This window comes from Hemicordylus capensis, chromosome 1 (assembly GCF_027244095.1).
Source record: "Hemicordylus capensis ecotype Gifberg chromosome 1, rHemCap1.1.pri, whole genome shotgun sequence".
Classification (NCBI taxonomy): Eukaryota; Metazoa; Chordata; class Lepidosauria; order Squamata; family Cordylidae; genus Hemicordylus; species Hemicordylus capensis.
In genome coordinates this window covers 9681782-9706144 of record NC_069657.1, presented here as the reverse complement: position 1 = coordinate 9706144, position 24363 = coordinate 9681782, and the positions used below count along the sequence as shown (strand labels likewise).

At 43.4% G+C, this 24363-nt stretch overlaps 1 protein-coding gene across 3 annotated transcripts in view; it reads left to right on the top strand.

The window, feature by feature from the left end:
- TMEM260 (transmembrane protein 260) overlaps positions 1 to 24363 on the top strand; it is a 72112-nt gene that overhangs the window by 32583 nt on the left and 15166 nt on the right. For 2 of the 3 annotated variants that reach the window (XM_053286806.1, XM_053286808.1), the window contains exons 4-12: positions 487 to 664; positions 4900 to 5013; positions 8427 to 8606; positions 10130 to 10170; positions 12577 to 12660; positions 17877 to 17994; positions 18476 to 18648; positions 21579 to 21873; positions 23313 to 23461. In XM_053286806.1, the coding sequence (XP_053142781.1) occupies positions 487 to 664; positions 4900 to 5013; positions 8427 to 8606; positions 10130 to 10170; positions 12577 to 12660; positions 17877 to 17994; positions 18476 to 18648; positions 21579 to 21873; positions 23313 to 23461 (1332 nt within the window). The remainder of the gene's footprint in view (positions 1 to 486; positions 665 to 4899; positions 5014 to 8426; positions 8607 to 10129; positions 10171 to 12576; positions 12661 to 17876; positions 17995 to 18475; positions 18649 to 21578; positions 21874 to 23312; positions 23462 to 24363) is intronic. The other variant, XM_053286807.1, reaches the window with a different exon arrangement.

The following is a 24363-nucleotide window of genomic DNA, read 5'->3' as shown; positions in this document are numbered from 1 at the left end:
GTGTGGCTGATCTGTGTTGTTGCAGGACAGTGGCCCCTCAAAGTGTAGAGAGCACCTCATTGTACTGGCAGCAGGATAGAAAAACCAGCCATTTCTCATAAGGAATGTTCTCCCATTCATGATCATTGTGATGGTCCTTTGCTGTACCTTACCCAGCTCTACAATTCTGTTTGAGGAAGGGTGACCAGAACGGCACCCGGTCTTCCAAATGGGACCACACCCTCTATTTCACAAGGGTATTTTTCAGAGTCCTTATACTGAAAAACAAGCCCTGTTTTTAAAATAAAATAAACTTTCCAAGAGGTGTTGTTATCAGGAATATCTTGTGGTGGGAGTGTGCTGTCAGCCAGGTGTATTTCCCCGACGCTCTTATTTTTGGGTTTCAGGGCGGGTGGGGTGGTAGCGGGGAGGGACAGTGAAGTCGGCTTCTTATTTTTTTTTTCCTTGTCGGAGAAGAAGATATAGTCTTGTTATCTGCCTTTGCAGGCTTTCTGGCACGCACGCTGCTGGAATCTTTGCTGTGGGGATGTTTTCTTTCTCACGCCTAACATGGCAGTGGTCCATCGCGGTGGAGGTTTTCAGCTTGAACAATCTTTTCGTGGGGCTGCTAATGGCTCTCTCCGTGCACTTTGAGGGAGCAACTTCCGCAAAGGAGAGATCAAAGGTAACCCATTCGGGATCCAAAAGGAGGGTTGCATTTTCTCCCCTGCCTTTCACAGAGCCAACCGGATCTGGTAGACGTCTGACTACAAGCTAGGCATGAGAGTGGTAATTTTGTCTTTTTAGGCTAAAGCTGAACTGAAAGGTCTTCTCCGCTGGGAACATGTGGCTCAAACTGGAGATGGGGGTGGCTTGAAGGCAAAACTGCTCCCCCACTCACTCCCCCAAACCCTGGCATCACTAGTTTTGCAGCTGTGGGGCTGCTGCTCTGGATGCCTGATTTCAGCCATTTTTTATTTCCCAGTAGTCCCCTGGGATTGCCACTTTGTGAAGATGTGACATCATTCTCAGGAGACTTCTGAGAAATAAAACATGGCGGATGGTGGCTGCTAGCAAGAATGCTGCTGGAGCAGAGAAGCCTGTCCCCCACTTTTGCCCCCATGCCTGAGAATCACTGAAATGCCCCCCCCCATTATCACTTTCTGTGAATGAGGTGTTGAAATTGGGGGGACTTGGATCTGTCTCAATTATATAGGAAGCAGAGGCTAGCTAGCTTCTGCTAACTGAGCATAGAGGCACCTTTTGAAATGCAGATTCTCTTGTATTTTGCATGAGGAGAGCAACTGGCCCTATCTATCTCCATCACAGCATCCCTCCAGTGATTGTTGTTGGTTTCTCCTTTGTGTTCCTTTTTAGATTGTGGAAGGACAGGGAAGCCTTTTTCTTTATTATTTTCTTTATTATTTTATTATTATAATAGCGTTGATAACTTTTGTTGGGAAAAGGCATATGAATATGAGGAGGAGGAGATGAATATGAGGCATATGAATATGAGGTTGGAGAGTCCAGTTCTTTGAAGAGCTGAAAGGATGCACAAGTGGGAATGCCAGACTCTCCTCCTGCTCATTGCTTCAGAATCTGCCAGCATCCTTCACTCTATTCTCAGCCCTGCCTTTGACACAGGATTGGTGGTTGGGTGCTTATTTGTATAGTGTTTTACAGCAGAAAGGTTCTCAAAATGGTTTACCTAGAAAAACAATAAGATGGTCCCCTATCCCATAAGAACATAAGAACAGCCCTGCTGGATCAGGCCCACGGCCCATCTAATCCAGCCAGAGGCGTATCTAGGGAAAATAGCGCCTAGGGCAAGCACTGAAATTGCGCCCCCTGTCCAAGCATCTGACACCCATCTTTCAGATAACTTTACCATAATATCAGCTGAAAAATACAAGTCAAGCTCGTTAACCTTTTAATATTTCAAAAACTATTTTAGCAGTGGACTTAGCCAGATCAAAAAATGCTGGAAAACTACAAATTTCAGTATGCTGGGGCTCATGAAATACCCAAATACTATGTGGAGGTGTACTTGGAAAACTAAACAGAAGTGCCTGTCTAATTCTCTACTATGTATTGTAGCATCACCATTACATAAGTTTTAAAAATCAATGGAGAATTTGACTTTTCCCAGATACTCTGTAAATAAAGGATATGCAGAGTAAACTGTGTCACTGATTGGAATATATTCTAGTCTTTCAGAAAGACAGTTGAAATGAGAGAAAGAGAGCAAGAAATTCCCAGTGGGCCTTAATATTAAGGATTTCACACTGATTCAAAGACAAACTCACCATTAATAGCCATATTAGCAAGACATCACATTTAACTCACTTATCACAAGAAGCAAAGTAAGAGCAAATGAATACAATCCTAGCTCATAAGCATCAGCTCAGTATTCACAAGCCCTGATTCTCTGTACATAGTGCCAATCTGAATATGTGTACAGTGACATATTATATATTATTATTATTTTTTACCTGTAGCCCCTTTGGGGGGCTTCCTAAAGGCTGGGGGGTTTGCAAAGGTTCCTCCTCCCCCCACTGGCCTCTAGGGCCTCGCAGGGACCATTTGAGCATGTGCAGTGGCCATTTAAAAAAATCTTTTTTTTTAAATGGCCACTGAAAACAAAATGGCCACTGCGCATGCTCAAATGGCCTCTGCAAGGCCTGGCATGACCTAGGGCCTCACAGAGGCCATTTGAGCCTGCACGGTGGCCATTTTGTTTTTGGCAGCCTTTAAAAAAAAATAATAATTAATTTTACAAAATGGCGCCCCCCTTCAAGTGGCGCCCAGGACACGTGACCTGCCTGCCCTACCCCTAGATACGCCCCTGAGTCCAGCATCCTGTTTCACACAGTGGCCCACCAGATGCCGCTGGAAGCCACAGACAGGAGTTGAGGGTGTGCACTCTCTCCTGCCATTACTCCCCTGCAACTGGTACTCAGAGGCACCCTGCCCTTGATGCTGGAGGTGGCCCACAGCCCTCCGACTAGTAGCCATTGATAGACCTCTCCTCCATGAAGTCATCCAAACCCCTCTTAAAGCCATCCATGTTGTTGGCTGTCACCACATCCTGTGGCAGAGAGTTCTACAAGTGGATCATGCGTTGTGTGAAAAAGTACTTCCGTTTGTTGGTCCTAGACCTCCTGGTAATCAATTTCATGGAGTGACCCCTGGTTCTAGTGTTGTGTGAGAGTCTAAAAAGAAACCCAAGGGGGAGACACCAGCAACAGCCGCTGGAGGGATGCTGTGCTGGCCCTGAGAACAGGGACAGTTGTTCTCTCTCTGTTCAATATAATGAGAATCACTACTTTGAAAGGTGCCTCTCTGAGACTGGTGGCGACCAGGAGCAGGGCCTTCTCAGTAGTGGCTCCTGCCCCCCATTTTTGGAATTCCCTCCCAGAGAAGTTTCACCAGTTGATTTTTAAAAGGAGCTTGAAAGCCCTTCTTTTCCAAGAGGCATTTTCATTCTGGTTTTAATTGGTTTTCCAGCTTAACCCATTTTAGCCTCTTGTGTTATCGCCCTTAGTTTTCTTGTTTGTTGGTTATATTTTTATATATTTCTATACAAATATATTGTAATCATTATTGCAATGAGCTTTTCCTTAGGCTGCCCTTGAAAACTATTTGGAAATTACAGATGGTGCAGAATGCCAGGTTGATTTCTGAGACTGCACCCATTGCACACTTTACTCCAATCTTGCACTGGTGGCTAATCTGTTTCCAGGTACAATTCAAAGGGCTGGTTGTTACATTTAAAACCCTAAATAGCTTGGGCCCCGGGTAGGTTAAGGAGCATCTGCTTCCAGCTTAATTTATCCACCTGACTAGATGGGCTAGGAGGGCCCCTTTCCGTGTGCTGATAACTTTTGAGGCTCGTTTGTCAAGGCCTTGGGACGGGGCCTTCTCAGTGGTTGCTCCCAGGGTGTGGTTAACTTGCTCTCAGCTGAGACCTGCATGGCTCCCTCTCTCCCAGCCTTTAGGAGGAAAGCAAAGATGACCCTTTTTATTCAGGCTTCTGGCCAATGACTTTCCTCCTGCTCTCTTTATAAATTGTAGCTGTTGGTTTTTTTCAGGTTGCTTTTATTGAAATTTTATGCTTGTTTTTGACTGCCCTGGGGTCTTGGGATGAAGGGCAGTATATAAATATAAACAAGAAATTTTGGTAAGAACTAATCTGCCTACTTAATTTATAATTGCCATCTTCACAATTTAGCCCACTTGCGCCTCTTAACATTTACGTGTTCACCATTTTGAATTGGGGTGAATGGCATCGTCACAAACTACACCATTGAGGTGTCCCTATGTGTCTCTACAGCTGTACCAAATTTGGTCCAAATCAGTCGAGGCACTGCGAAGTAGATAGGGACAGAGAGAGAGAGAGCTGTGCGATCTCGTAAGTTCACTTTCCTGAAGAAAAGTAGGTTAATAAAGATAAATAAATCAAATAAACACAGTTTCCAGGCTATAAAATGGGAATCGTCAACTATCTCACAGGGTTGTTGTGAAGACAAGATAATTTTATTTATTTATTTATTGTTGATTTTATTTTATTTCTATTTCTATACTGCCTTTCCAAAAATGGCTGAGGGCAGATTATAGTAAAACAAAACTAAAATCAATTATTAAAATAAAAAACTGTAAAAATAACATAAAACAGTTTTTAAAACCCTGGAAAACCAGGCCAAACCTTTACAGTTTAAAAACCCTGGAAGGCCAGGCCAAACAGATAGGTCTTAACGGCTCTCCTGAAGGCCACTAATGAACTCAGATTATGGATTTCTGCCGGGAGTGCATTCCACAGCCCAGGAGCGGCTACAGAGAAGGCCCGCCTCTGAGTCACCACCAGACGTGTTAGTGGCAACGGAAAAGAATCACAATTAAAAGTTCTCTCCTCCATTACAGATCTGTAAAATTGGTGCCTTTTGCTGTGGACTGAGCTTGTGCAACCAGCATACCATCGTGGTCTACGTGGCATGTGTTGCCCTGTGGGTTTTCTCTCGCTTGTTCAGGGAGAGGGTAAGTATATTTATGGCTGCTGTTTGAAAGGCCAAGAGAGTCTAGAAATATGCAGATGTGGCCTACTCTGGCCCTGCAATGACCCTGCATGGGTGTGTGGAGAGGGCGGGGCTTGCCACCCAGAGTGGGCGGAGCATCTGACTGCTCACAGAAACGTTTTATTGAACTTGATTGAGGAGGTTTGAAAAGCCAAGAAATCCATGCTGGCTCCTAAGAAAATAGCAATAGCACTTACATTTAGCACTTACATTTATATACCGCTTTATAGCCGGAGCTCTCTAAGCGGTTTACAATGATTTTTTAGCATATTGCCCCCAACATTCTGGGTACTCATTTTACCGACCTCGGAAGGATGGAAGGCTGAGTCAACCTTGAGCCCCTGGTCAGGATTGAACTTGTAACCTTCTGGTTACAGGGCGGCAGTTTTTTTACCACTGCACCACCAGGGGCTCAAGGAAAATAATGATTCCTCTGTTTACCTATTGATATGCACAGCAACATCAGCCTATGTACTGTAGGTGTTTGCAGAGCTTCAGGGGCTAAAAATAAGGGCTTTATTCACTCTTTCATTCATTTATTATATGTCTGCCGCTCTCTTGCAGTACACTGCTGCTCGGGGCGCCACACAAAACCAGCAAGACACAAGATAAAACAATATAAAACTAATCAAATAAATCGACATTAACTAAAAAGAATACTCCGTTGAAACCAAATTTTAAATTACGGGTTAAAAAGTTAAAACCCATCAAATGTAAAATGCAGGTAAAATAATAAAACACCTCTCTAAAGAGATGGTCAAACTACGCATTCCATGAAACGCTTCTCTAGCCCTGATGTGCTTAATTTTTGCTTGCTAAATAGCCACCATGGGTGAGGAGCTTGTGTGCAGTCTGGATGAGGACCTGGGGCAGGAAGCTTTAGCAGTTTGCCTTGACCACAGTCTCTTCGTGGATGGCCTCTCAAACTTAGGACCTCAGATTTTGTGGGACTACAACTCCCATCATCCCCAGCGACAGTGGCCGCTATTAAATAAATAAGCAGGCCAGCTTTGGGCCATTGTGACTGGGGATGATGGGAGTTGTAGTCCAATAACATCGGGTGGGAGGTCCCAGGCTTGAGAACCCTCTGTCTTATCTGGATTGAGTCCCCTATGGCTGCTGATTGCTCTGGGAAGGAGACCCTTTTCATGAGGGGGCCCCCCGATCCAGATTTAGACTGCAGCAGAAGCAAATGGTTAGAGCTCCCCCCACTTTCACACTCTTGTTCTGCTCTGACTTTCACTCCCTGGCACAGCTGCTGTATAGTGGATGCCAGGGCCAAGGATGTGTGTAATGCAACTGGTGGCTTGATCCCCAAGGTAGGCCCCTGCTCCCAAGCACAATTGGAACTGATTGCTTGCTGCACTCATGGACACCCCTGAAATTGCTGCTGGGGGCCACAGTGGAGCGTGGGAAGGCTGCCCCCGGAAGTGCCTCTAGCTCACCTTTTTGTCATCACCTCCTGTTTCATGACAGCCGTGCATCTCCCAGCAGTGCCAGATGCCTTAAAAAAAATTTACCCAGAAAACCTCTTGGAAATCCCAGATCACAGAGCATTTTCTGAAGGGACTTCTGGGTCATAAGAACAGCCCTGCTGGATCAGGCCCAAGGCCCATCTAGTCCCAGTGTCCTGTTTCACACAGCACTCCTCCAGGAGCGTTCCCAGACAGCAGGATTTATTGTGGGTTTACGGCGAGGCTTTATTGCAAGTTCAAAGTTGTGCCCCCACAAATGATGCAAAAAGTGGATTTTTAAAAATCCCGGATATAAATTGGGCTACACTCTGACACGCAATGAAAAACCCGAATTGTGTGTGAAGTGCTCCTTGATAGCTCGCAGGGACTTCAGGGTAAATTGAGCCGGTATGTGAACACACCCCTCCATTCCGGAGGAGATGCAAAATAAAAACTGAGTGTGAAATACTTCCAGATGCCTCTGTGAAGCCTACAGGAGCTGAGGGCATGCCCTCTCTCCTGCTGTTTCTCACCCGCAACTGGTATTCTGAGGCATCGTGCCTCTGAGGCTGGAGGTGGCCAATAGCCACCAGACTAGTAGCCATTGATAGACTTGCCCTCTATGAATTTATCGAGACCCACTTAAAGCCATCCAGGCTGGTGGCTGTCACCACATCTTGTGACAGAGAATTCCATAGGTTAATTATGTGTTGTGTGAAAAAGTACTTCCTTTTGTCATTCCTAAATTTCTTGGCAATCAGTTCCATGGGACGGCCCTTGGTTCTAACATTATGAGAGAGGGAGAAAAATTCATCTCTATCAACCTTCTCCACATCATGCATGATTTTATAGACGTCTATCATGTCTTTTATCTGTTGTCTTTTTTTCTAAAATAAAAAGTCTCAGCTGTTGTAGCCTTGCCTGGTAAGGAAGGTGTTCTAGGCAAGCCTTTTGTTGAGGAGAGTCTTTTTCTTAAGAGAGCTGATCTTGTGGTAGCAAGCATGAATTGTCCCCTCTGCTAAACAGGGTCTGCCCTGGTTTGCATTTGAATGGGAGACTACATGTGTCAGCACTGTAAGATATTCCCTTTAGGGGATGGGGCCGCTCTGGGAAGAGCACCTGCACGCTTGCCTGCAGAAGGTTCCGAGTTCCCTTCCTGGCTGCATCTCCAAGATAGGGTTGAGAGAGACTCCTGCCAGCAACCTTGGAGGAGCCACTGCCAGTCTGTGCCGACAATACTGAGCTAGATGGACCAATGGTCTAGCTCGATATGTGGCCACTTCCTATGTAAGGATCCCATCATGGGGATCCAAACCATTGTTTCCTGCAGTTAGACGTGCATTGAGCATGCCCCTTGAACTGTTTCCAAATCCTTCCACGTAGACACGTCCCAGCACTCTCTCCAAAGCAATAAAGATAAATCTAAATGGTGAGATTGGCCATCGATGAAGAGCACGTTGAAACAAATTTAGGTTATAATTTAATTAATGGAGAGGGGGATGCCGCCGGAAAAGCAGCCAACTCTTAATCATTGCAAAGTGGTTTATCTCAGCCTTGCAGCGCTTCAGCCATCCAGGCATGTCACGGGGCAATTTAAATGGCAAAAGATGCCACCAACGTGATCCTCGGGAACCTCTAATATTATTCGCTTCACTTAAAATTTCACCCTGCCATGCAAAAGAGATCAGAGCAATGTCGTCTCCCCAAGTAATCCACAGAAATCGTGCCGTTTTTACATCGCGTTTTGCAGGGACTTAAACCACAAATTGAGAGATCTGTGTGTGTGTGTGTGTGTGTGTGTGTGTGTGTGTGTGTGTGTGTTTCATTCCTCTCCCCCGCCCTCCACAACTTGATGTCCAATCTTGAAGTTCCAGCAGGGTTCAATGGAAATAATCGTTGTTGTGACATATTTCTGGTGTAGGAATTGACCGTGGGCCACATGCTGAAACTGAGTTTCTGCTTCTTGGCTGGTTGCCTGCCTTATCTCTACCTGCCTGCTTCTTCCTACCTCAACAAAGCACGCTGGACCTGGGGAGACCAAACTACTCTCAAAGGTTTTATGACCCATCTTCTCAGGGAAGAATATGGAACGTTTAGCCTGGTAAATAGACCTCTCTCCCTAAGAACAAGTTTGCTTTCCTTTTTCCTCCCCCCCGCTCCCCGAATACGGAATCTGTGCAAGGACCTCACCTACAGGTCGTTATCCTGGAGGCAGAAGAGGCTTAAAGTTATTACTATTTGGTGTTTGTCCAAAGCAGTGTAATAACACTTGTGCTTGTTCCTTGGGATAGCTAAAATCACGGGGTAGCTGGAGAAGTAATTTAATCTGCCTTCATGCTGCTTAGATGTAATTTTGTTCAGATGCAAAAACGAATGTCCAGGTAGGTGTGTAGCAGAGAGGCAGTTGGGTGCTTGGATCCAGGTCCTGGGGGGTGTTTACTGTGTCTGTGCACCCCTCTTGTGTATCCAGCCGCCTTATTCTTGTGTATACAGCTGCCTTATTTGGGAAGGGGGTAGTATTCAGCATGTCCAGAATTATCCTTGCCATTGAAGTAAATGGGGATGCCCTTGTGACGTGTAGAAATGTTTAGCTGCTTGTAATATCCAAAAAGGAGGGAGTTTCAGTCTGATATATGGCCAGCACCAATGGAAAGATTTTCATGCAGCAAGCAGTACATTTTATTTGCATTTAGTCATCAGACCATAGCAAAACAAGTGGAACAAATCCAATAAACAATTTACGCAGAAGCACCCCAAAATGGCACACAGGCCCAAATGAAAAACGAAAAACAATATAGCACCAATCTAGTTTTTAAAAACAGATTACACAAATGCAAGCATTTTGCCCTAGCATCATTCTCTACGACTTAATGAGGGCATTCCAGTTGGTGGAAATGATGGCCCTTGACCATGTGGAATGGGTGGGGCTTATTTGCATGACTGGGAGGAGCCTAGTTTAAATTATGGCGGACATGGAACATATTTATCATGAGCAGAAATCATCAGAAGTCATCTTCATGCATCTTATTATTATTGTGACTCTTACAGGGCTTTCAGCTGATGAAAACAAATGGGAGTTGATTGTGAGTTTGTCAGTTTGCATACATTTCATATTAGTAATCTGCAGCATAGTTTTACTGACACTAACAAAGCCATAATTCTCAACAAACTGTGGGCTGGTTCAGATGGCACTGAGAGTGCACCCACCTTGTCAGCACTGCAGGACATCCCAGCGTGCTTTTAGGATGTTCTGCAGTGATGTCTGGAGGAGGCACCCTGTGCTACTCACATGTTGTGTCTGGTGCTTGTGCGAACTGGCCCTATTTTTGTCCATAACCCTATCAAGGCTGCTTTCAGGCATGACATTGTTGTGAAGGAAACTTCACAACATCTATTTACCCAGAAGTTGTACTGAGTCCAGTGGGATTTACTTCCTGGTAAATTTCCATAGGATTGCTGCCTGAAATAACCTGGAATTGCTTGCTCGTGTGGGCACGGGTGGTTATTTCAAGATAGCCATGGAATGACCTCTACATTTGGGCTGGAACCAATTGTATTAACCAAAGGTCAGCTGTAGCTTTCAGTTTTATACCTATATGAGTTTCTTTCTTCTTTTCTGCCCAGGCAAAATCAGAAAATGGATCCAGTATGGCTGATATATTGCTGTAAGTGAATGCAAGCTGTATGGTTTAATTTTTGTGTATTTTGTAGTAAGAATTGTTAATTTGGTCTTAACCTAACATATGAAGCTGCCTTAAATGCATGAGGCCATGAGTCTGCTGAGCTCTGTTTGGTTTGCGCAGGCTAGCAGAGGTTCTCCTGGGTCTCAGTCAAAAGTCTTTCCCAGCTCTACCTGGAGATGCCACAGATTGAACTGGGAGAAGGATCTATTAGATCAATTCTTTTACGAAGGGATAGAAATGCACAAGTGGAAGAGAGAAGTTCTTTTGAATAATTACCATACCACTGAGGAAGACAGCATTACAGTCAAAATATGATTGGCAAAAGCTACAAGACTGATCGCATGCTCCACCTTCCAATTGAATACGGACTTAGGTAAAGTGTGCCGTTGAGTCGATGTTGTCGTCTTTGGTAGAATACAGCAGGGGTTTACCTTTGCCATCTCCCACGCAGTATGAGATGATGCCTTTCAGCATCTTCCTATATTGCATAGTCTGGGAAAAATACCAGTGGGGATTTGAATCGGCAACCTCTGGCTTGCTAGTTAAGTCATTTCTCGCTGCGCCATTAGGTTACAGACATAGTTCTGTATTATTATTTTATTTTATTTTATTTTTAAATTTTGTTTTATTATACTGGTCTTGGACTGTAATAAAGATTATTGATTGATTGATTGATTGATTGATATTTTATATTCTGTCTTGGACTATGACTATCCTGTCATATTAAGAACATAGGAACAGCCCTGCTGGATCAGGCCCAAGGCCCATCTAGTCCAGCATCCTGTTTTGCACAGTGGCCCACCAGGAAGCCTACAGGCAGGAGTTGAGGGCATGCCCTCTCTCCTGCTGTTACTCCCCTGCAACTGGTACTTAGAGGCATCCTGCCTTTGAGGCTGGAGGTGGCCTGTAGCCCTCCAACTAGTAGCCATTGAGAGACCTCTCCTCCATGAAGTTATCCAAACCCCTCTTCAAGCCATCCAGGTTGTTGGCTGTCACCACATGTCAGGGCAGAGAATTGGACAAGTTGATTATGCGTTGTGTGGAAAAGTACTTCCATTTGTTGGTCCTAGTTTTCCTGGCAGTCAATTTCATGGGATGACCCCTGGTTCTAGTGTTATGAGAGAGGGAGAAGAATTTCTCTCTAGCTACCTTCTCCACACCATGCATGATTTTATAGACCTCTATCATGTCTCCCCGCAGTCGTCTTTTTTCTAAACTAAAAAGCCCCAGGTGTTGTAGCCTTGCCTCATAAGACAGGTGCTCTAGGCCCCTGATCATCTTGGTTGCCCCCTTCTGCACCTTTTCCCATTCTACAATGTCCTTTTTTAGATGTGGTGACCAGAATTGTACTCAGTACTCCAGGTGTGGCCTCACCATAGTTTTGTATAAGGGCATAGTTTTGTATAAGGGCATTACAAAACATACATAAATTTATTTAACTAAATAAAATAAATAAAATTATATTAGCAGTTTTATTTTCAGTCCCCTTCCTAATGATCCCTAGCATGGAATTGGCCTTTTTCACAGCTGCTGCACATTGAGTTGACACTTACAATGAACTGTCCACCACGACCCCAAGATCCCTGTCCTGGTCACTCACCGATAGCTCAGATCCCATCAGCATATACTTGAAGTTGGGGTTTTTCATCCCAATGTGCATCACTTTTCACTTACCAACATTCACTTTACACTTTTGCAACATTGCAATCACTTTACACTTGCCAACACTGAACCACATTTGCCATTTTGTTGCCTACTCACCCAGTTTGGGGAGATCCTTTTGGAGCTCCTCACAATCCATTTTGGATTCCACTACCCGAAATAGTTTGGTATCATCTGCAAATTTGGCACCTCACTATTTACCCCTACTTCTTCTACATCTATGAATAAATTAAAAAGCACCAGTCCCAGTACAGATCCCTGGGAACAAATGATATTGATTTGGAGGAACGAGATCCAATTGGGTCAGGGTACATTTTTATTGTATGGTATATAGTTTTATTATTATATTAAACATTTGTATTATATCATTGGATTCTTTTTGGCATTGTGGTAGATTGTTGAATCCAAATAAAGGTTTTTGTGTCTGCTCTTCTTCAGAATGGGACTTAGCCACTGTTTTTCCATGGTTCCCAATCCCTGTTGCTTCTGATTTATTGGCTTTACTATCATGTCATGAACATATCAATAATCAATGATTTATTGGCTTTACTATCATGTCATGAACATATCATAATCATCTGCCTGGTGCTTTAATGTCTGTTTTTCGTTATTTCCCAAATAGGACTCTTTGTGTCTCTTTCCTCTGCTTCAGCCATTGTTTGTCTTCAGCAGCAGATGAATTCTTTCACTTGTTCATTACCCTTCTTCTTCTTGATGTCTCCACAGTTCCCAGGTGACCCATATGAAGACGGAGCTTTCCCCCGTGGTCCAGGCCCTAGCAATTGCAGCATGCTTCTGTGCTGCAGCAAGGTAGTGGATTTGTCTTAACTTTGCTCTCTGAAAAATTGTGAGAATGCATTTGCCTGCAGTTTGATTCATGTGCAAATTAATTTGTGCCAAATCGAGGTGAATCGAGTGATTCAACCTCGAATCGAATTGCCCCTAAAATGAAGGGCCTGATTTGAGGTTGAATCAAATCATCCCAATTCTCTATAAATCGATTCAAGTGTTTCAAGTTGTGAGTGCCATTTTGTTTCCATGTTTTCCCCTTGCTGATTGGTTTTCTGGGACTGGCCTCCAATTGGCTTGAGATCTCCTTGCTTCTTGGTTGGCTTGTTGTCATTCAAATCAAGTGTTGGCATGGGCAACTGTGCCCCCATTGGCTGCAGAGAGGGAGCAGGGGAGGCCAAAGGAAGAAGTTTCAAAATGTATTTAAGGGGCTGATTGCAGGCAGAGAGACAGCGAGCCGTTTGTGCCTTAGGACAGAGAGAAGGATCAGAGAGCAGCAGCAGCATTGAAAAACCGAGCAGAGGCTGGTGGTGGTGGTCTGGGCCTGTCTGTCTGGTCCAGTGAGTGGAGAGAGAGGCAGAGGTTTATCTGACTCTCTCTCTATATTTTTTAATCCTAATTTGCAGTGCTGCCAGCAACTGCTTTTATTTTCTTTGGATTTTTTTTTAAACAGCAGCCCCAGTGGCTTGAACTTGGTGCTGCTTGGAATTTCTGTTCCCCCCTCCATTGCTTGTAGCTATCCCCCCTTTAATAACTGAGGTGCTGTGATTTTTCTTCCCATTTTTTGAAAAAAAATTACCAGCAGCCACCAGGCTTTAACTGGGTGCTGCTTGGAATTTGATTTTATTTCGATCTCTTCTTATTCTTGCTGGTAGCTAGCCCCCAGTGGCTTTAATAAGTGAGGTGCTGTGCTGGTCCCCACCCCCAACGCACTTCTACCAGCAGCCTCCAGTGGCTTTAACTGGGTGCTGCTTGGAATTTGATTTTATTTCGATCTCTTCTTATTCTTGCTGGTAGCTAGCCCCCAGTGGCTTTAATAAGTGAGGTGCTGTGCTGGTCCCCACCCCCAACGCACTTCTACCAGCAGCCTCCAGTGGCTTTAACTGGGTGCTGCTTGGAATTTGATTTTATTTCGATCTCTTCTTATTCTTGCTGGTAGCTAGCCCCCAGTGGCTTTAATAAGTGAGGTGCTGTGCTGGTCCCCACCCCCAACGCACTTCTACCAGCAGCCTCCAGTGGCTTTAACTGGGTGCTGCTTGGAATTTGATTTTATTTCGATCTCTTCTTATTCTTGCTGGTAGCTAGCCCCCAGTGGCTTTAATAAGTGAGGTGCTGTGCTGGTCCCCACCCCCAACGCACTTCTACCAGCAGCCTCCAGTGGCTTTAACTGGGTGCTGCTTGGAATTTTGTTCCTTGTGTGGTTCCCTCCTCCGCACCATTGCTTGTATCCAGCCCCCAGTGGCGGCGGCTGCTGCTGCTGTAGTAGTAGTAGTAGTAGTAGTAGTAGTAGTAGTAGTAAATAGGGGTGTGCAATTTGGGATTTCGGCTGATTCGGTTCGAACCCAAACCGAATCACCCCTGTTCTGTTTTGTGCCCGAATCTGGGTCACCCGAATCACCCTTGATTCGGTTCGGATTCGGATTTAATCTGAATCCGAATCGATTCGGGGGGGTAAAAAGGGGCCCAGGGGCAAAATTTTGGGGTGGGGTGGTAGTGCCTAATGGGTAGAGTCTACCACCCCAATTTCAGGGGGATTGGGCAAAATCCTGATTTTTGGTGAATTTTTAAAGTTTTAGTGACTTTGGGTCAGTTCGGGGGCATAGCATGGGATCTGGGCAAAAGTAGTGGGGTGGGGTGGTAGTGCCTAATGGGTGCAGGCTACCACCCCAATTTCAGGGGGATTGGGCAAAGGGCTGATTTTTGGTAAATTTCTGAAAATTTCATGTCTTTGGGGCAGATTGGGGCATATTGGGGCAGAAAGTGGGGCCTGGGGCAGAATAGTGGGGTGGGGTGGTAGTGCCTAATGGGTGGAGGCTACCACCCCAATTTCAGGGGGTTTGGACAAAGGGCTGATTTTTTGAGAATTTTTGAAGTTTGGGTGTCTTTGGGGCAGATTGGGGGCAGAAAGTGGATCTGCCCCAAAGGAGTGGGGTGGGCTGGTAGATAGTGCCTAATGGGTGGAGGCTACCACCCATCCCCAATTTAAGAGTGATTGGGCAGAGGGGTGAATTATGGTGAATTTATTTGTATGAGGTTTGTCTTCATAAGGTGAAGTGTGCTAAATTGATTACTTCCTCATATTATTCATAGTAAAGGAAAGTGAGAAAAAGTGAAAGTGGGGTCATGAGAGTTGTTTAATTGAAAAATATCTCATTTGCTATGATAGAATGAGAATTCACACCTTTTCTGATTCTCAAAAAATCAGCCCTTTGTCCAAACCCCCTGAAATTGGGGTGGTAGCCTCCACCCATTAGGCACTACCACCCCACCCCACTATTCTGCCCCAAGCCCCACTTTCTGCCCCAATATGCCCCAATCTGCCCCAAAGACATGAAATTTTCAGAAATTTACCAAAAATCAGCCCTTTGCCCAATCCCCCTGAAATTGGGGTGGTAGCCTGCACCCATTAGGCACTACCACCCCACCCCACTACTTTTGCCCAGATCCCATGCTATGCCCCCGAACTGCCCCAAAGTCACTAAAACTTTAAAAAATCGCCAAAAATCAACCGTGAACTGAATCACCCGAATTTTTCATGCCCGAAATTCGGGTGATTCGGCTCGTGCCAGAAAAATATCGGGGGACATCGGGGGTGATTCGGTTCGGCCCCGAATCACCCGAAATTGTTCGTTTCGGACACAGATCGTTCTGTGCCCGAAATTTTTTGCACATCCCTAGTAGTAAATAATAAATGTTAGCCGCCCCATAAGAAATTGTTCTCTGGGCGGCAACACAGCATTAAAATATCAAGTAAAAACACCTAACACATGGAATCAACACACACACAAATACAAAACACAAAACAAAACAATTTTAAAACTTTTTTTAAAAGTCAATTTTGAAAATCAAATTTAAAAATAAAATCAAAATTTAAAAGGCCTAGGTGAACAAAATGGTCTTCCCTCCAACCCACAAAAGAAATGGGCAAGCAGATGGTTTTTAATTTTAAAAAAAATCTAAAAAATTTCAAAACTTTTTCAAAAGGCTAACCTTTAAAAAAAAAATTAACAATCATCTGCTTGCCCATTTCTTTTGTGGATTGGATGGTAAGTAGCACTCATCATGCCCTACCACCCAACCCATGTTGGTTTCCCTAGGAGCTACCCATGGGGAACAATGGGGTGATTCGAGTTTCCCATAGGCAAATCACGGGAATATTTTTGAACTTTTGCGTTGATTCATCAAAACAGCTGGCAGTGGCTGGCTGTTTCGATGAATCAATTTGGGTAGGTGCAATTTGATTCGAGATAGAATCACAAAAACCAGTTCATGCACATCTCTACCTCATTGTGTATTGCTAAAGCGTGGGGTTCCACAACTTAATGTTAGGTGACATTATACAGTGCTTTAGAGTGTAAAAATCACATTGCAAATGTTACATTCTTGTAATCTTTACAACAATTGTGTATGGTATGTTGCTTCTTATTATCATATGGCAGACTGAGAAACTGAAGATGAGAGAGATTGCTATGAGTTCATGGCAGAGCGAGATCTGAACTAGGCGTTTACTTCCCTGATCAATTTCTTTAGCCACTATACATCATTAGATTTCAAACCACAGATAGCCCACTAGGCATGTCTTGTAGACCACCAGATGCTCAGTCAGCTACTTGTTGACTAAGCTCAATAAAGCAACTCAGCTAAATAAAGCAATTTAGTAGAGGCTTTATAGTACTCAGGAGCGTAATCCAGAAGGGGGGACATTAGGAAATTAATTAAGTCTACAATCCTAAACAACACACTTACTAGAGAGTAAGCAAGCCCCATTGGACATCGTGAGACTTGCTTTTGCATAAACATGGATAGGATTGCGCCACACAGATTACTGTAAATATTTAAGAATACTAAGCAAAATAATTTACTTTAAGACCAAGCACCTGGCACTTTCCAGAAGCAAGGGCTGGTAGTTGCTGGGCAGAACAGAGTTTTTAAATCATGATATTTATTTTATTGTTGAATTTATGATATGATATGATATGATATTGTTGGTATTTATGATATGGAACACAAATGGCCATGGTATATGACTGATAGCCAGGATGTTCCTAATTTTCAGAATATTAAATTAAACACATGCTAATGTGTTGTTTATAAATATTTGCATTTTTTTAAAGCCCCTTGTTTTTGTCTCAGTTCATTCATGTTCATAAAAAATCAGGGGTTGGCAAACTTCGCCCTCCCAGCTGTTTTTGGACTATAGCTTCCAGCACCCCCAGCCACAATTTGTTGCACCTGGGGAAGATGGGAATGGCCATCCAAAGGCCTCTGGAGGGCCTTGTTTGCCCACCCCTGCTTTAAATCAAGGTGCGATTAGAGTCACAGATTCAGTTTTAGAAAGTTATGGATTTAAACTGGGCTATTTTTGAGGGGCACTTAATATAACTGATTTATTTTTAATTGATTTAATTATTTAATATCATTGATCTAAAAAAAAAAAATCCACCCATTTGTCTGGAGTCAGTTGCTGCCAACGGCAATCGCATCTCCCTTGTTGTCAGGGCATAAGCCACCATCTGTCTCGTGTATATCATGACATAAGGGCTGTTTTACTACCTGTGCAGTGTTTTTGGCTGTATTGATTTTTGAAATGTAATATGTTGTTTTTCTGTGTGTTGCTCCTGAAATGTTGGTGTTGTGTTTTGAAATTGCATTATTGACATTTTTTTGATATATTGTTTCTGAAGTGTTCACTGCAGTTGATATTACATTTTCGCTGCTGCTGCTGCTACAGTATTGCAATACACAGGGGCGTACATTCTAATGCTACTGTTTGCACTAATGCAATGCTGCTGTTACTATAGAGTGCAGTGCTGTCAGTTTTACATATTGCATACTGCTTTGAGTGCAATCTCTTTTTTCTGAAAAAGTAGCAAATTGATTCAAAGTCTAATCCAGTAAGTGGAATGTGCTGCATATTTTGTGTGTGTGTGTTTTCCAGTAAGAATGCAGCTTATATCTGCCTGATCCTAACGAATGGCTCTTAATGCAGGTTTCTCTCCCCTCCCCTCTTCTTCCAGACTGAAGGTGGAAAAGCTGGGTTTAGTGTGGCTGTTTACTTGGATGCTCTTGGCATACTCATTTTTCTTTGCTTGGAGAGCAAATCTGGATATTTCGAAACCTCTGTTTATGGGGGTGGTAAGTTTTGGTTTTTGCTTGTATCCTTGTGTCAATAAGAGAGAAATTTCTTTAAATAAATAATTATGATTTACAAGGGGGAAATTCTCTGAATTTTGAGAAAATTGAATCCTCCTGCACTCTTCCATAGGCTCCGAACTTTGGTAAATATGCATTTAAAGCAGGACTGCACAACCTTGGCCCTCCACCTGTTTTTTTAGACTAAAATGCCCATAGTCCCCAATCACAGTGGCCAGTAGTCAGGGATCATGGGATTTGTAGGCCACTCTCTTCAGAAGAGCCAAAGTTGTGCAGTGCACTCCTGCATTAAACAGATATTTACAGGGCAACTCCTTAGATTTTTGAAAGCCCCCAAATTGTTTCCTTGGATCCAGAGTTCACTGAAGTTGAATCTGCAACTCAATGCAAAGTTTCCCAAAAGTGCACGAAATGCAACTTTATCCAGTTGCAGTTGGGGAAAACGCTCTCTTTCCTTCCGCAGGTAGAAAGATTTTGGATGCAGAGCAACGCAGTGCTGGCTGTCTTAGCTGGCCTCGGCCTCTCCTCGCTTTTCTCTCTTGGTGAGACGCTGGTTGAAAACGGCCGAGTGCTGCACTTCCTGGAATGGCTCGTTGCTGCTGTTCTTGTGACGGGGCAAATCTACTCCAATTACAGGTAATTGACAGAGGCAGCAGTTGAGGTGGCTTTGTGGAGTGTGCGTAGACGTCCATTTTGCAGCTGCGTATATATCCGATGAGAACAAAGGCTCTCTGTGGTCTCTGGTTTAGTTTTTGGAGGGGGTTGGTTTTCAGTACGCTGTGTAGGCTGAGCCGTGTGGATATTTTAGTCTTGCTCCTCTCTATTTATTTGCACTTTACATTTTGTATAGATTATTGACACTGTTGCCAATATATAGTTTTTCAACTTACTTAACTGAAAATGTTTATACAAAGACTCTGATTTTCTGCGGGTTCTGACTATTTGTGGCCGGATCATAGGGACCTGGTTTCCATTTTAGCTAGGGTAATTTCAGGTGATTTCCGCCTATTCACAGTTCCTGTGAGACTGGAAATGACTTCCGGTGGCATTTCTGGCCTGGAGGCAATATGGAGCCATTTTGTTGCTTTTTTCCAAGCCAAAAATAATAAATTTTAAAAAAATGGGAGGGTGGGGTGAAAAATGGACTATTTCGGGATTTGTGGGGACACTGCAAGAGTAGGGTACTGTGCTGTACTCCTCTAATTTCTGCTCTGCTCCCCCCACTTTTTGGGCATTCTATCTATCCATCACATATCTATTATATCTATTATATACCCAAAGTTTCATCTCTGTGCGGTTAACATAAAACAATTAAAACACATATAAAAAGTTAAAACAATTCAACAATTTAAAATCAATCACAAAATTAAAACCAACAAATTTTAAAAGGCTGAGAAATCTCTCAATCACGGGGCAGCAACCGAGAAGGCCCCTCTCTGTGTAGCCATCAGACGAGTTGGTGGTAACTGGAGACAGACCTCCTCAGATGATGTCAATGGGCGGTGGGGCTCCTAGTGAAGAAGACGCTCTCTTATATACCCAGGGCCTAAGTCATTTAGGGCTTTATAAGTTATAACTAGCACTTTGTATTTTGCCCGGAAACCTATTGGCAGCCAGTGTAACTCCATCAGCAAAGGAGTGATGTGGTCTCTCCGGGATAACCCAGAGACCAACCGGGCTGCCGCATTCTGTATCAACTGAAGCTTCTGGACTACGTACAAAGGCAGCCCCACGTAGGGCGCATTACAGAAGTCAAGTCTGGAGGTCACCAACAGATGTACCACTGTTTTGAGGTCATTGATCTTGAGAAACCAACGCAGCTGGCGTATCAGCCAAATCAGCTGATTTTAGCACACATTAACATGTGGAGGAACTTAACCCCCAGATTTCCATAGACAAGGTTTTTCTCCATGGTTCCCATTTTCGCGATTGTATGCGAAAAAAGAACTCCCGTGAGAAACGAGGACCTTCTGTATTAAGCTTTCTAGGTTTTGTAAATAATGAGTTTGAAATAATTGTAACCATATATTGTAGACCAGGGTGTCTGAGGTATGAAGCAGAACTTCCTGGGTTTGTGGCCTCCACCATGAACGTACAAAGGGTCCTTAGGCAACCTCCTCCCTCTCAGCCTCAGCAGCAAGATCAGATGTATTTACTTTACTGCATCATTGTAAGGATTCTAGGATAATTGATGTGAAGTGCGTTGAATATTCTAAAGCACTGTGCAAATGCAAAGTATGGTTATTGATGTTTTTGTAGCCAAACTGCATTTCAGCTATTTCTTGAGATGTTTTATCATATCTAAGTTGCTACTGATATGTGATTTATGCTTTGATGTAGTCATATGGATTGGATATACCCTTGTTATATTGTTCCAACAGCCGTGGTTCCGCATATCTGTGATGAGGTCCTAGAGAGCTGGTTTCTATACCCACGGGTGCAAAAATAGGCGATTTCCACCTACCTGCAGTTTCAAGGCCACCGGAAATGCCTTCCAGAGTCATTTCTGGTCTGTAGGTTGGAGAAAAGATCCATTTTGTGGCTCTTTTAAAAAAAAAATTCCCACAATGTTTTGCTAAAATTGTAGTAATTTGGGGTTTGTAGGGGCATTGACCTGGAGAGTAAGTTGGAGTACTTTTCCCCTCTTATTTATGCTTTCTCCATCCAATTTTTAGCCTCTGTGTGTGTAGGAATCTAAGCGCTAGATTCCCATAGGGGTAAGTTTTCGTTATTTGTGGTTTCCATATTCACACCTATAGGCAAGAATGGAACCCCTGTGAATAATGAGGGCCACCTATATTGTGATATTGGCTGGACTGCTGGTTATAAGTAGCTGTTAAGTTCTGAGGATTGGTTATTGTTTTGAACTCAACCTGATTGCGGAAAAGCAGCCAACAAATAAATATATAAAATTATGGAGGGGTGTGTATCTATCTGGATTATTTTCCTTGGAGGCCTTTATGAGAGCTTAGACCCATCTTTTTATTCTGGATTTTAATGATATCTAGTTTCAGTTTCAGTTTTAATCTGGTTTAAACGGTCTTTTAAAAAAATTGTTTTATTATGTGTTTTTTATTTTTAATGTAATCCATCCTGAGGCACTTTAGGAATGGTGGTATATAAACTGAATGAATGAATGAAAATCAGTCATATAATTTGGAACACCTTTCAGGCCTCACGCTGAATATATGAGATAAAATGACCACTTGGAGAGCGATCAGCAGAAAATGTGTATCAAGGTATCTCGATGCCACTGTTGTTTCTGTCACTGAACGTATGAAGCTGCCTTCTGCGGAGAATCTCCAGCTGTTGTTGAACTACCATTGCCCCAGCCACAGTGTCTGCAGCTAGGGATGATGGGAGTTGTAGTCCAACAAGAGCTGGAGAACCTCAGGTAGAGCAGTGCCTGCCTGCCTCTTCATGGGGAAACTAGTTCCAAGACTGGGATGTTGAATTTGGAATCTGATGGCTTACAAATGGAGCTCTAGAATATCACCTTTCACATATTTATGACAGCAATGTTTTATCTATAAACGGTTTTTTTTTTGGTGTTTTTTTTTGTCCAGTGTCTGTGACCAGAGCAGCAACTATGTTGTTGACCAATTTGCAAGGAACATTTTGTCTTCCATGCCCCCCAATGCCATCGTCTTACTGAGAGGGGACTTGCCTGGGAACTCTCTCCGTTACCTGCATTATTGCGAGGGAGTGAGACCTGATGTTTCTTTAGTGGACCAAGAGGTATGTGCAGCCAAGGGACTGAGTTATGAATCAAGAAACCTCTGGTGGAGATCTTGCTGTTGCCATGAAACTACTAGAGCGGTTTTGGGCAAGTCAAGGCAAGACCTTGAGCCAGCTGGAGAGGTCAGTAATAGCATCTGGGGGATGAAGGCTCATTGTAATTTTTGACCAGGTCTATAAAATAGGGGTTAGCACGGCAATTCCTTCAGCTTTCGGTGTGTTGTCATGCTTTTATTGGCCTGACCATTGGTCCTGCAGCAGCCAAGTTTGCAATGGTGTTCTAAAAACATGAAAACTACTATAAAATGTTGTCAGTGTTGCCAGGGCGGAGAGGAGAGCTGGTCTTGTGGTAGCAAACATGACTTGTCCCCTTAGCTAAGCAGGATCTGCCCTGGTTGCATATGAATGGGAGACTTGGTGTGTGAGCACTACAAGATATTCCCCTCAGGGGATGGAGCCACTCTGGGAAGAGCAGAAGGTTCCAAGTTCCTTTCATCGCTTCCCTAAGACAGGACTGAGAGAGATTCCTGCCTGCAACCTTGGAGAAGCCGCTTCCAGTCTGTGAAGATAATACTGAGCTAGCTGGACCTATGGTCCAACTCAGTATATGGCAGCTTCTTATGTTCCTATGACCCTGCTTAGCTAAGGGGACAAGTCATGCTTGCTACCACAAGAGCAGCTCTGGATGTACCCTGCTAATAACCCCTGCTAACTGGGCAAAGAGGCACCTTTTAAATGTGGTGATTCTCTTTATTTAGCAGGGGAGAAAGTAACTGGCCCTATCCACCCCCCAGCACAGTATCCCTGCCGTGACTGTTGCTGGTGTCTATCTTATATTTCTTTTTTAGATTGTGAGGACTTTGGGGACAGGGATCAACTTTATTTATTTATCATTTATCTGTGTAAACACTTTGGAAACTTTGGATGAAAAGCAGCATATAAATATTTGTTGTTGTTGTGGATTTTAGCCAGCGTAATTTTGATTGGATTGTGAAAGACCTTTCTGTAGTATTGCAGTCAATTAATCACTTAGATTAATAGAGCAAACCCCTCTTTAATCAGCTAAAAATGCATGCCTCATTAATCAGACAACACTTTTTTAAAAATCCCCATTTTTAAAATATAGGTAAATATAAAAACTGGAGAAGACTTGCTCATCTTAGAAGAGGTCTTCCACTCCCGCCTTCACTCTCACACACGAGGGAATGCCTCTTCTGAGATGCCACCTACTCTGCATGCACCAACTGAAAACAAAGCATGTTTTTTTCTTTCTCCAGTGCTAATGATTTTGTCATAGGCAGATTTTAAGAAGGCAAATTGATTAAAACTCATTTGTTTAATTGATTAAGATTTCTTTAATCATATCGGATTTTATCTTTAATTCTGTGCCACTCTGGGAGCTTATGCTGAAAGGTGGCTAACCGATTGGCTAAATAAATAAACAGGAGGCAGCCCTAGCTATCTTCCTTAAATTTTATTTATGTTTTCTAATCTTTGCTGGGTTCAGGGTCTTGCAAGCCACAGAGAGCATCTTCACTTGTTTTTTTGTTTGTTTGCACTAGATGATGACTTACCACTGGTACTTGCCAAAGTTGGCTAAACATCTGCCTGGGGTCTTCTTTCCTGGGAACCGATGGAATCCTGTGGAAGGGCTATTTCCTGATGGAACAATCACATTTAATCTTCATCATTTTCTCAAAGTAAATAAACAGTAAGCATTCCACTTTGCATAAGGGCTTTTTGAAAATTGCGTCTGCTCATTCTGAGATTGCTTTTAGGTAGCAACGAGTCCCGCTTGCCAGCTTCCCACGTGGACTTCCATGCCGTTGTCAAGAATCTCTCTGCAATTATTGGTTTGTAGTTGTACTTGCATCCTGATCTTCTGCAGCTTAACATAAAGTTGCCGTCATCTCCCATCCAGTGGTGATCTGGTCTGTCCTAAGGTTAATTGCAGCCTGTATGTTACCTTTCAGTATTAAATATTCCCAAATACAAAAAAGGCTTTTCTATGGCTAGGCTAAATGCCTTGCCATCAGTCATCATGGAAGGTCGAATTAAAGGTCTACCTTGGCACTTAAGAGTTTGTCCATGTGGAAGCAGTGCCATTGAAACATTAGCTCATATCCTTCTATACGGTAACTTCTACAAAGACATTAGAACCAGTTTTATTTTTCCTGTGCTTTGCCCTGTATCATGGGAATTCAGTTTCTATATATGAGAGTGTGTGTTTAGATATAGATATAGATATAGATATAGGGCTGCAGAAATCCACTAGTCAACTAGCCTGTGACGAGTGAAAAATTATGCCTGATGAGTGAAAAAAGTCCTGATGAGCAATGTATCAACATAGCTTGACAAGTAAAATATTTTGTCTGGCTGATAAGCTGAGCCAGCATTTCATCACCCTTGTGTGTGTGTATGCGCATGTGCATGCACACACACACACACACACACACTCTCTCTCTCTCTCTCTCTCTCTCTCATTGTTGATCTGGTCTGTCCTTACACAGCTTCAGCAGTGCTACAACATTAGCTGCTCCAAGACCAGTCACTAGGCCCAGGAACAATGCAGTTTGGGCAGGTTTATTTATTTAAAATATTTTAAAATATTAA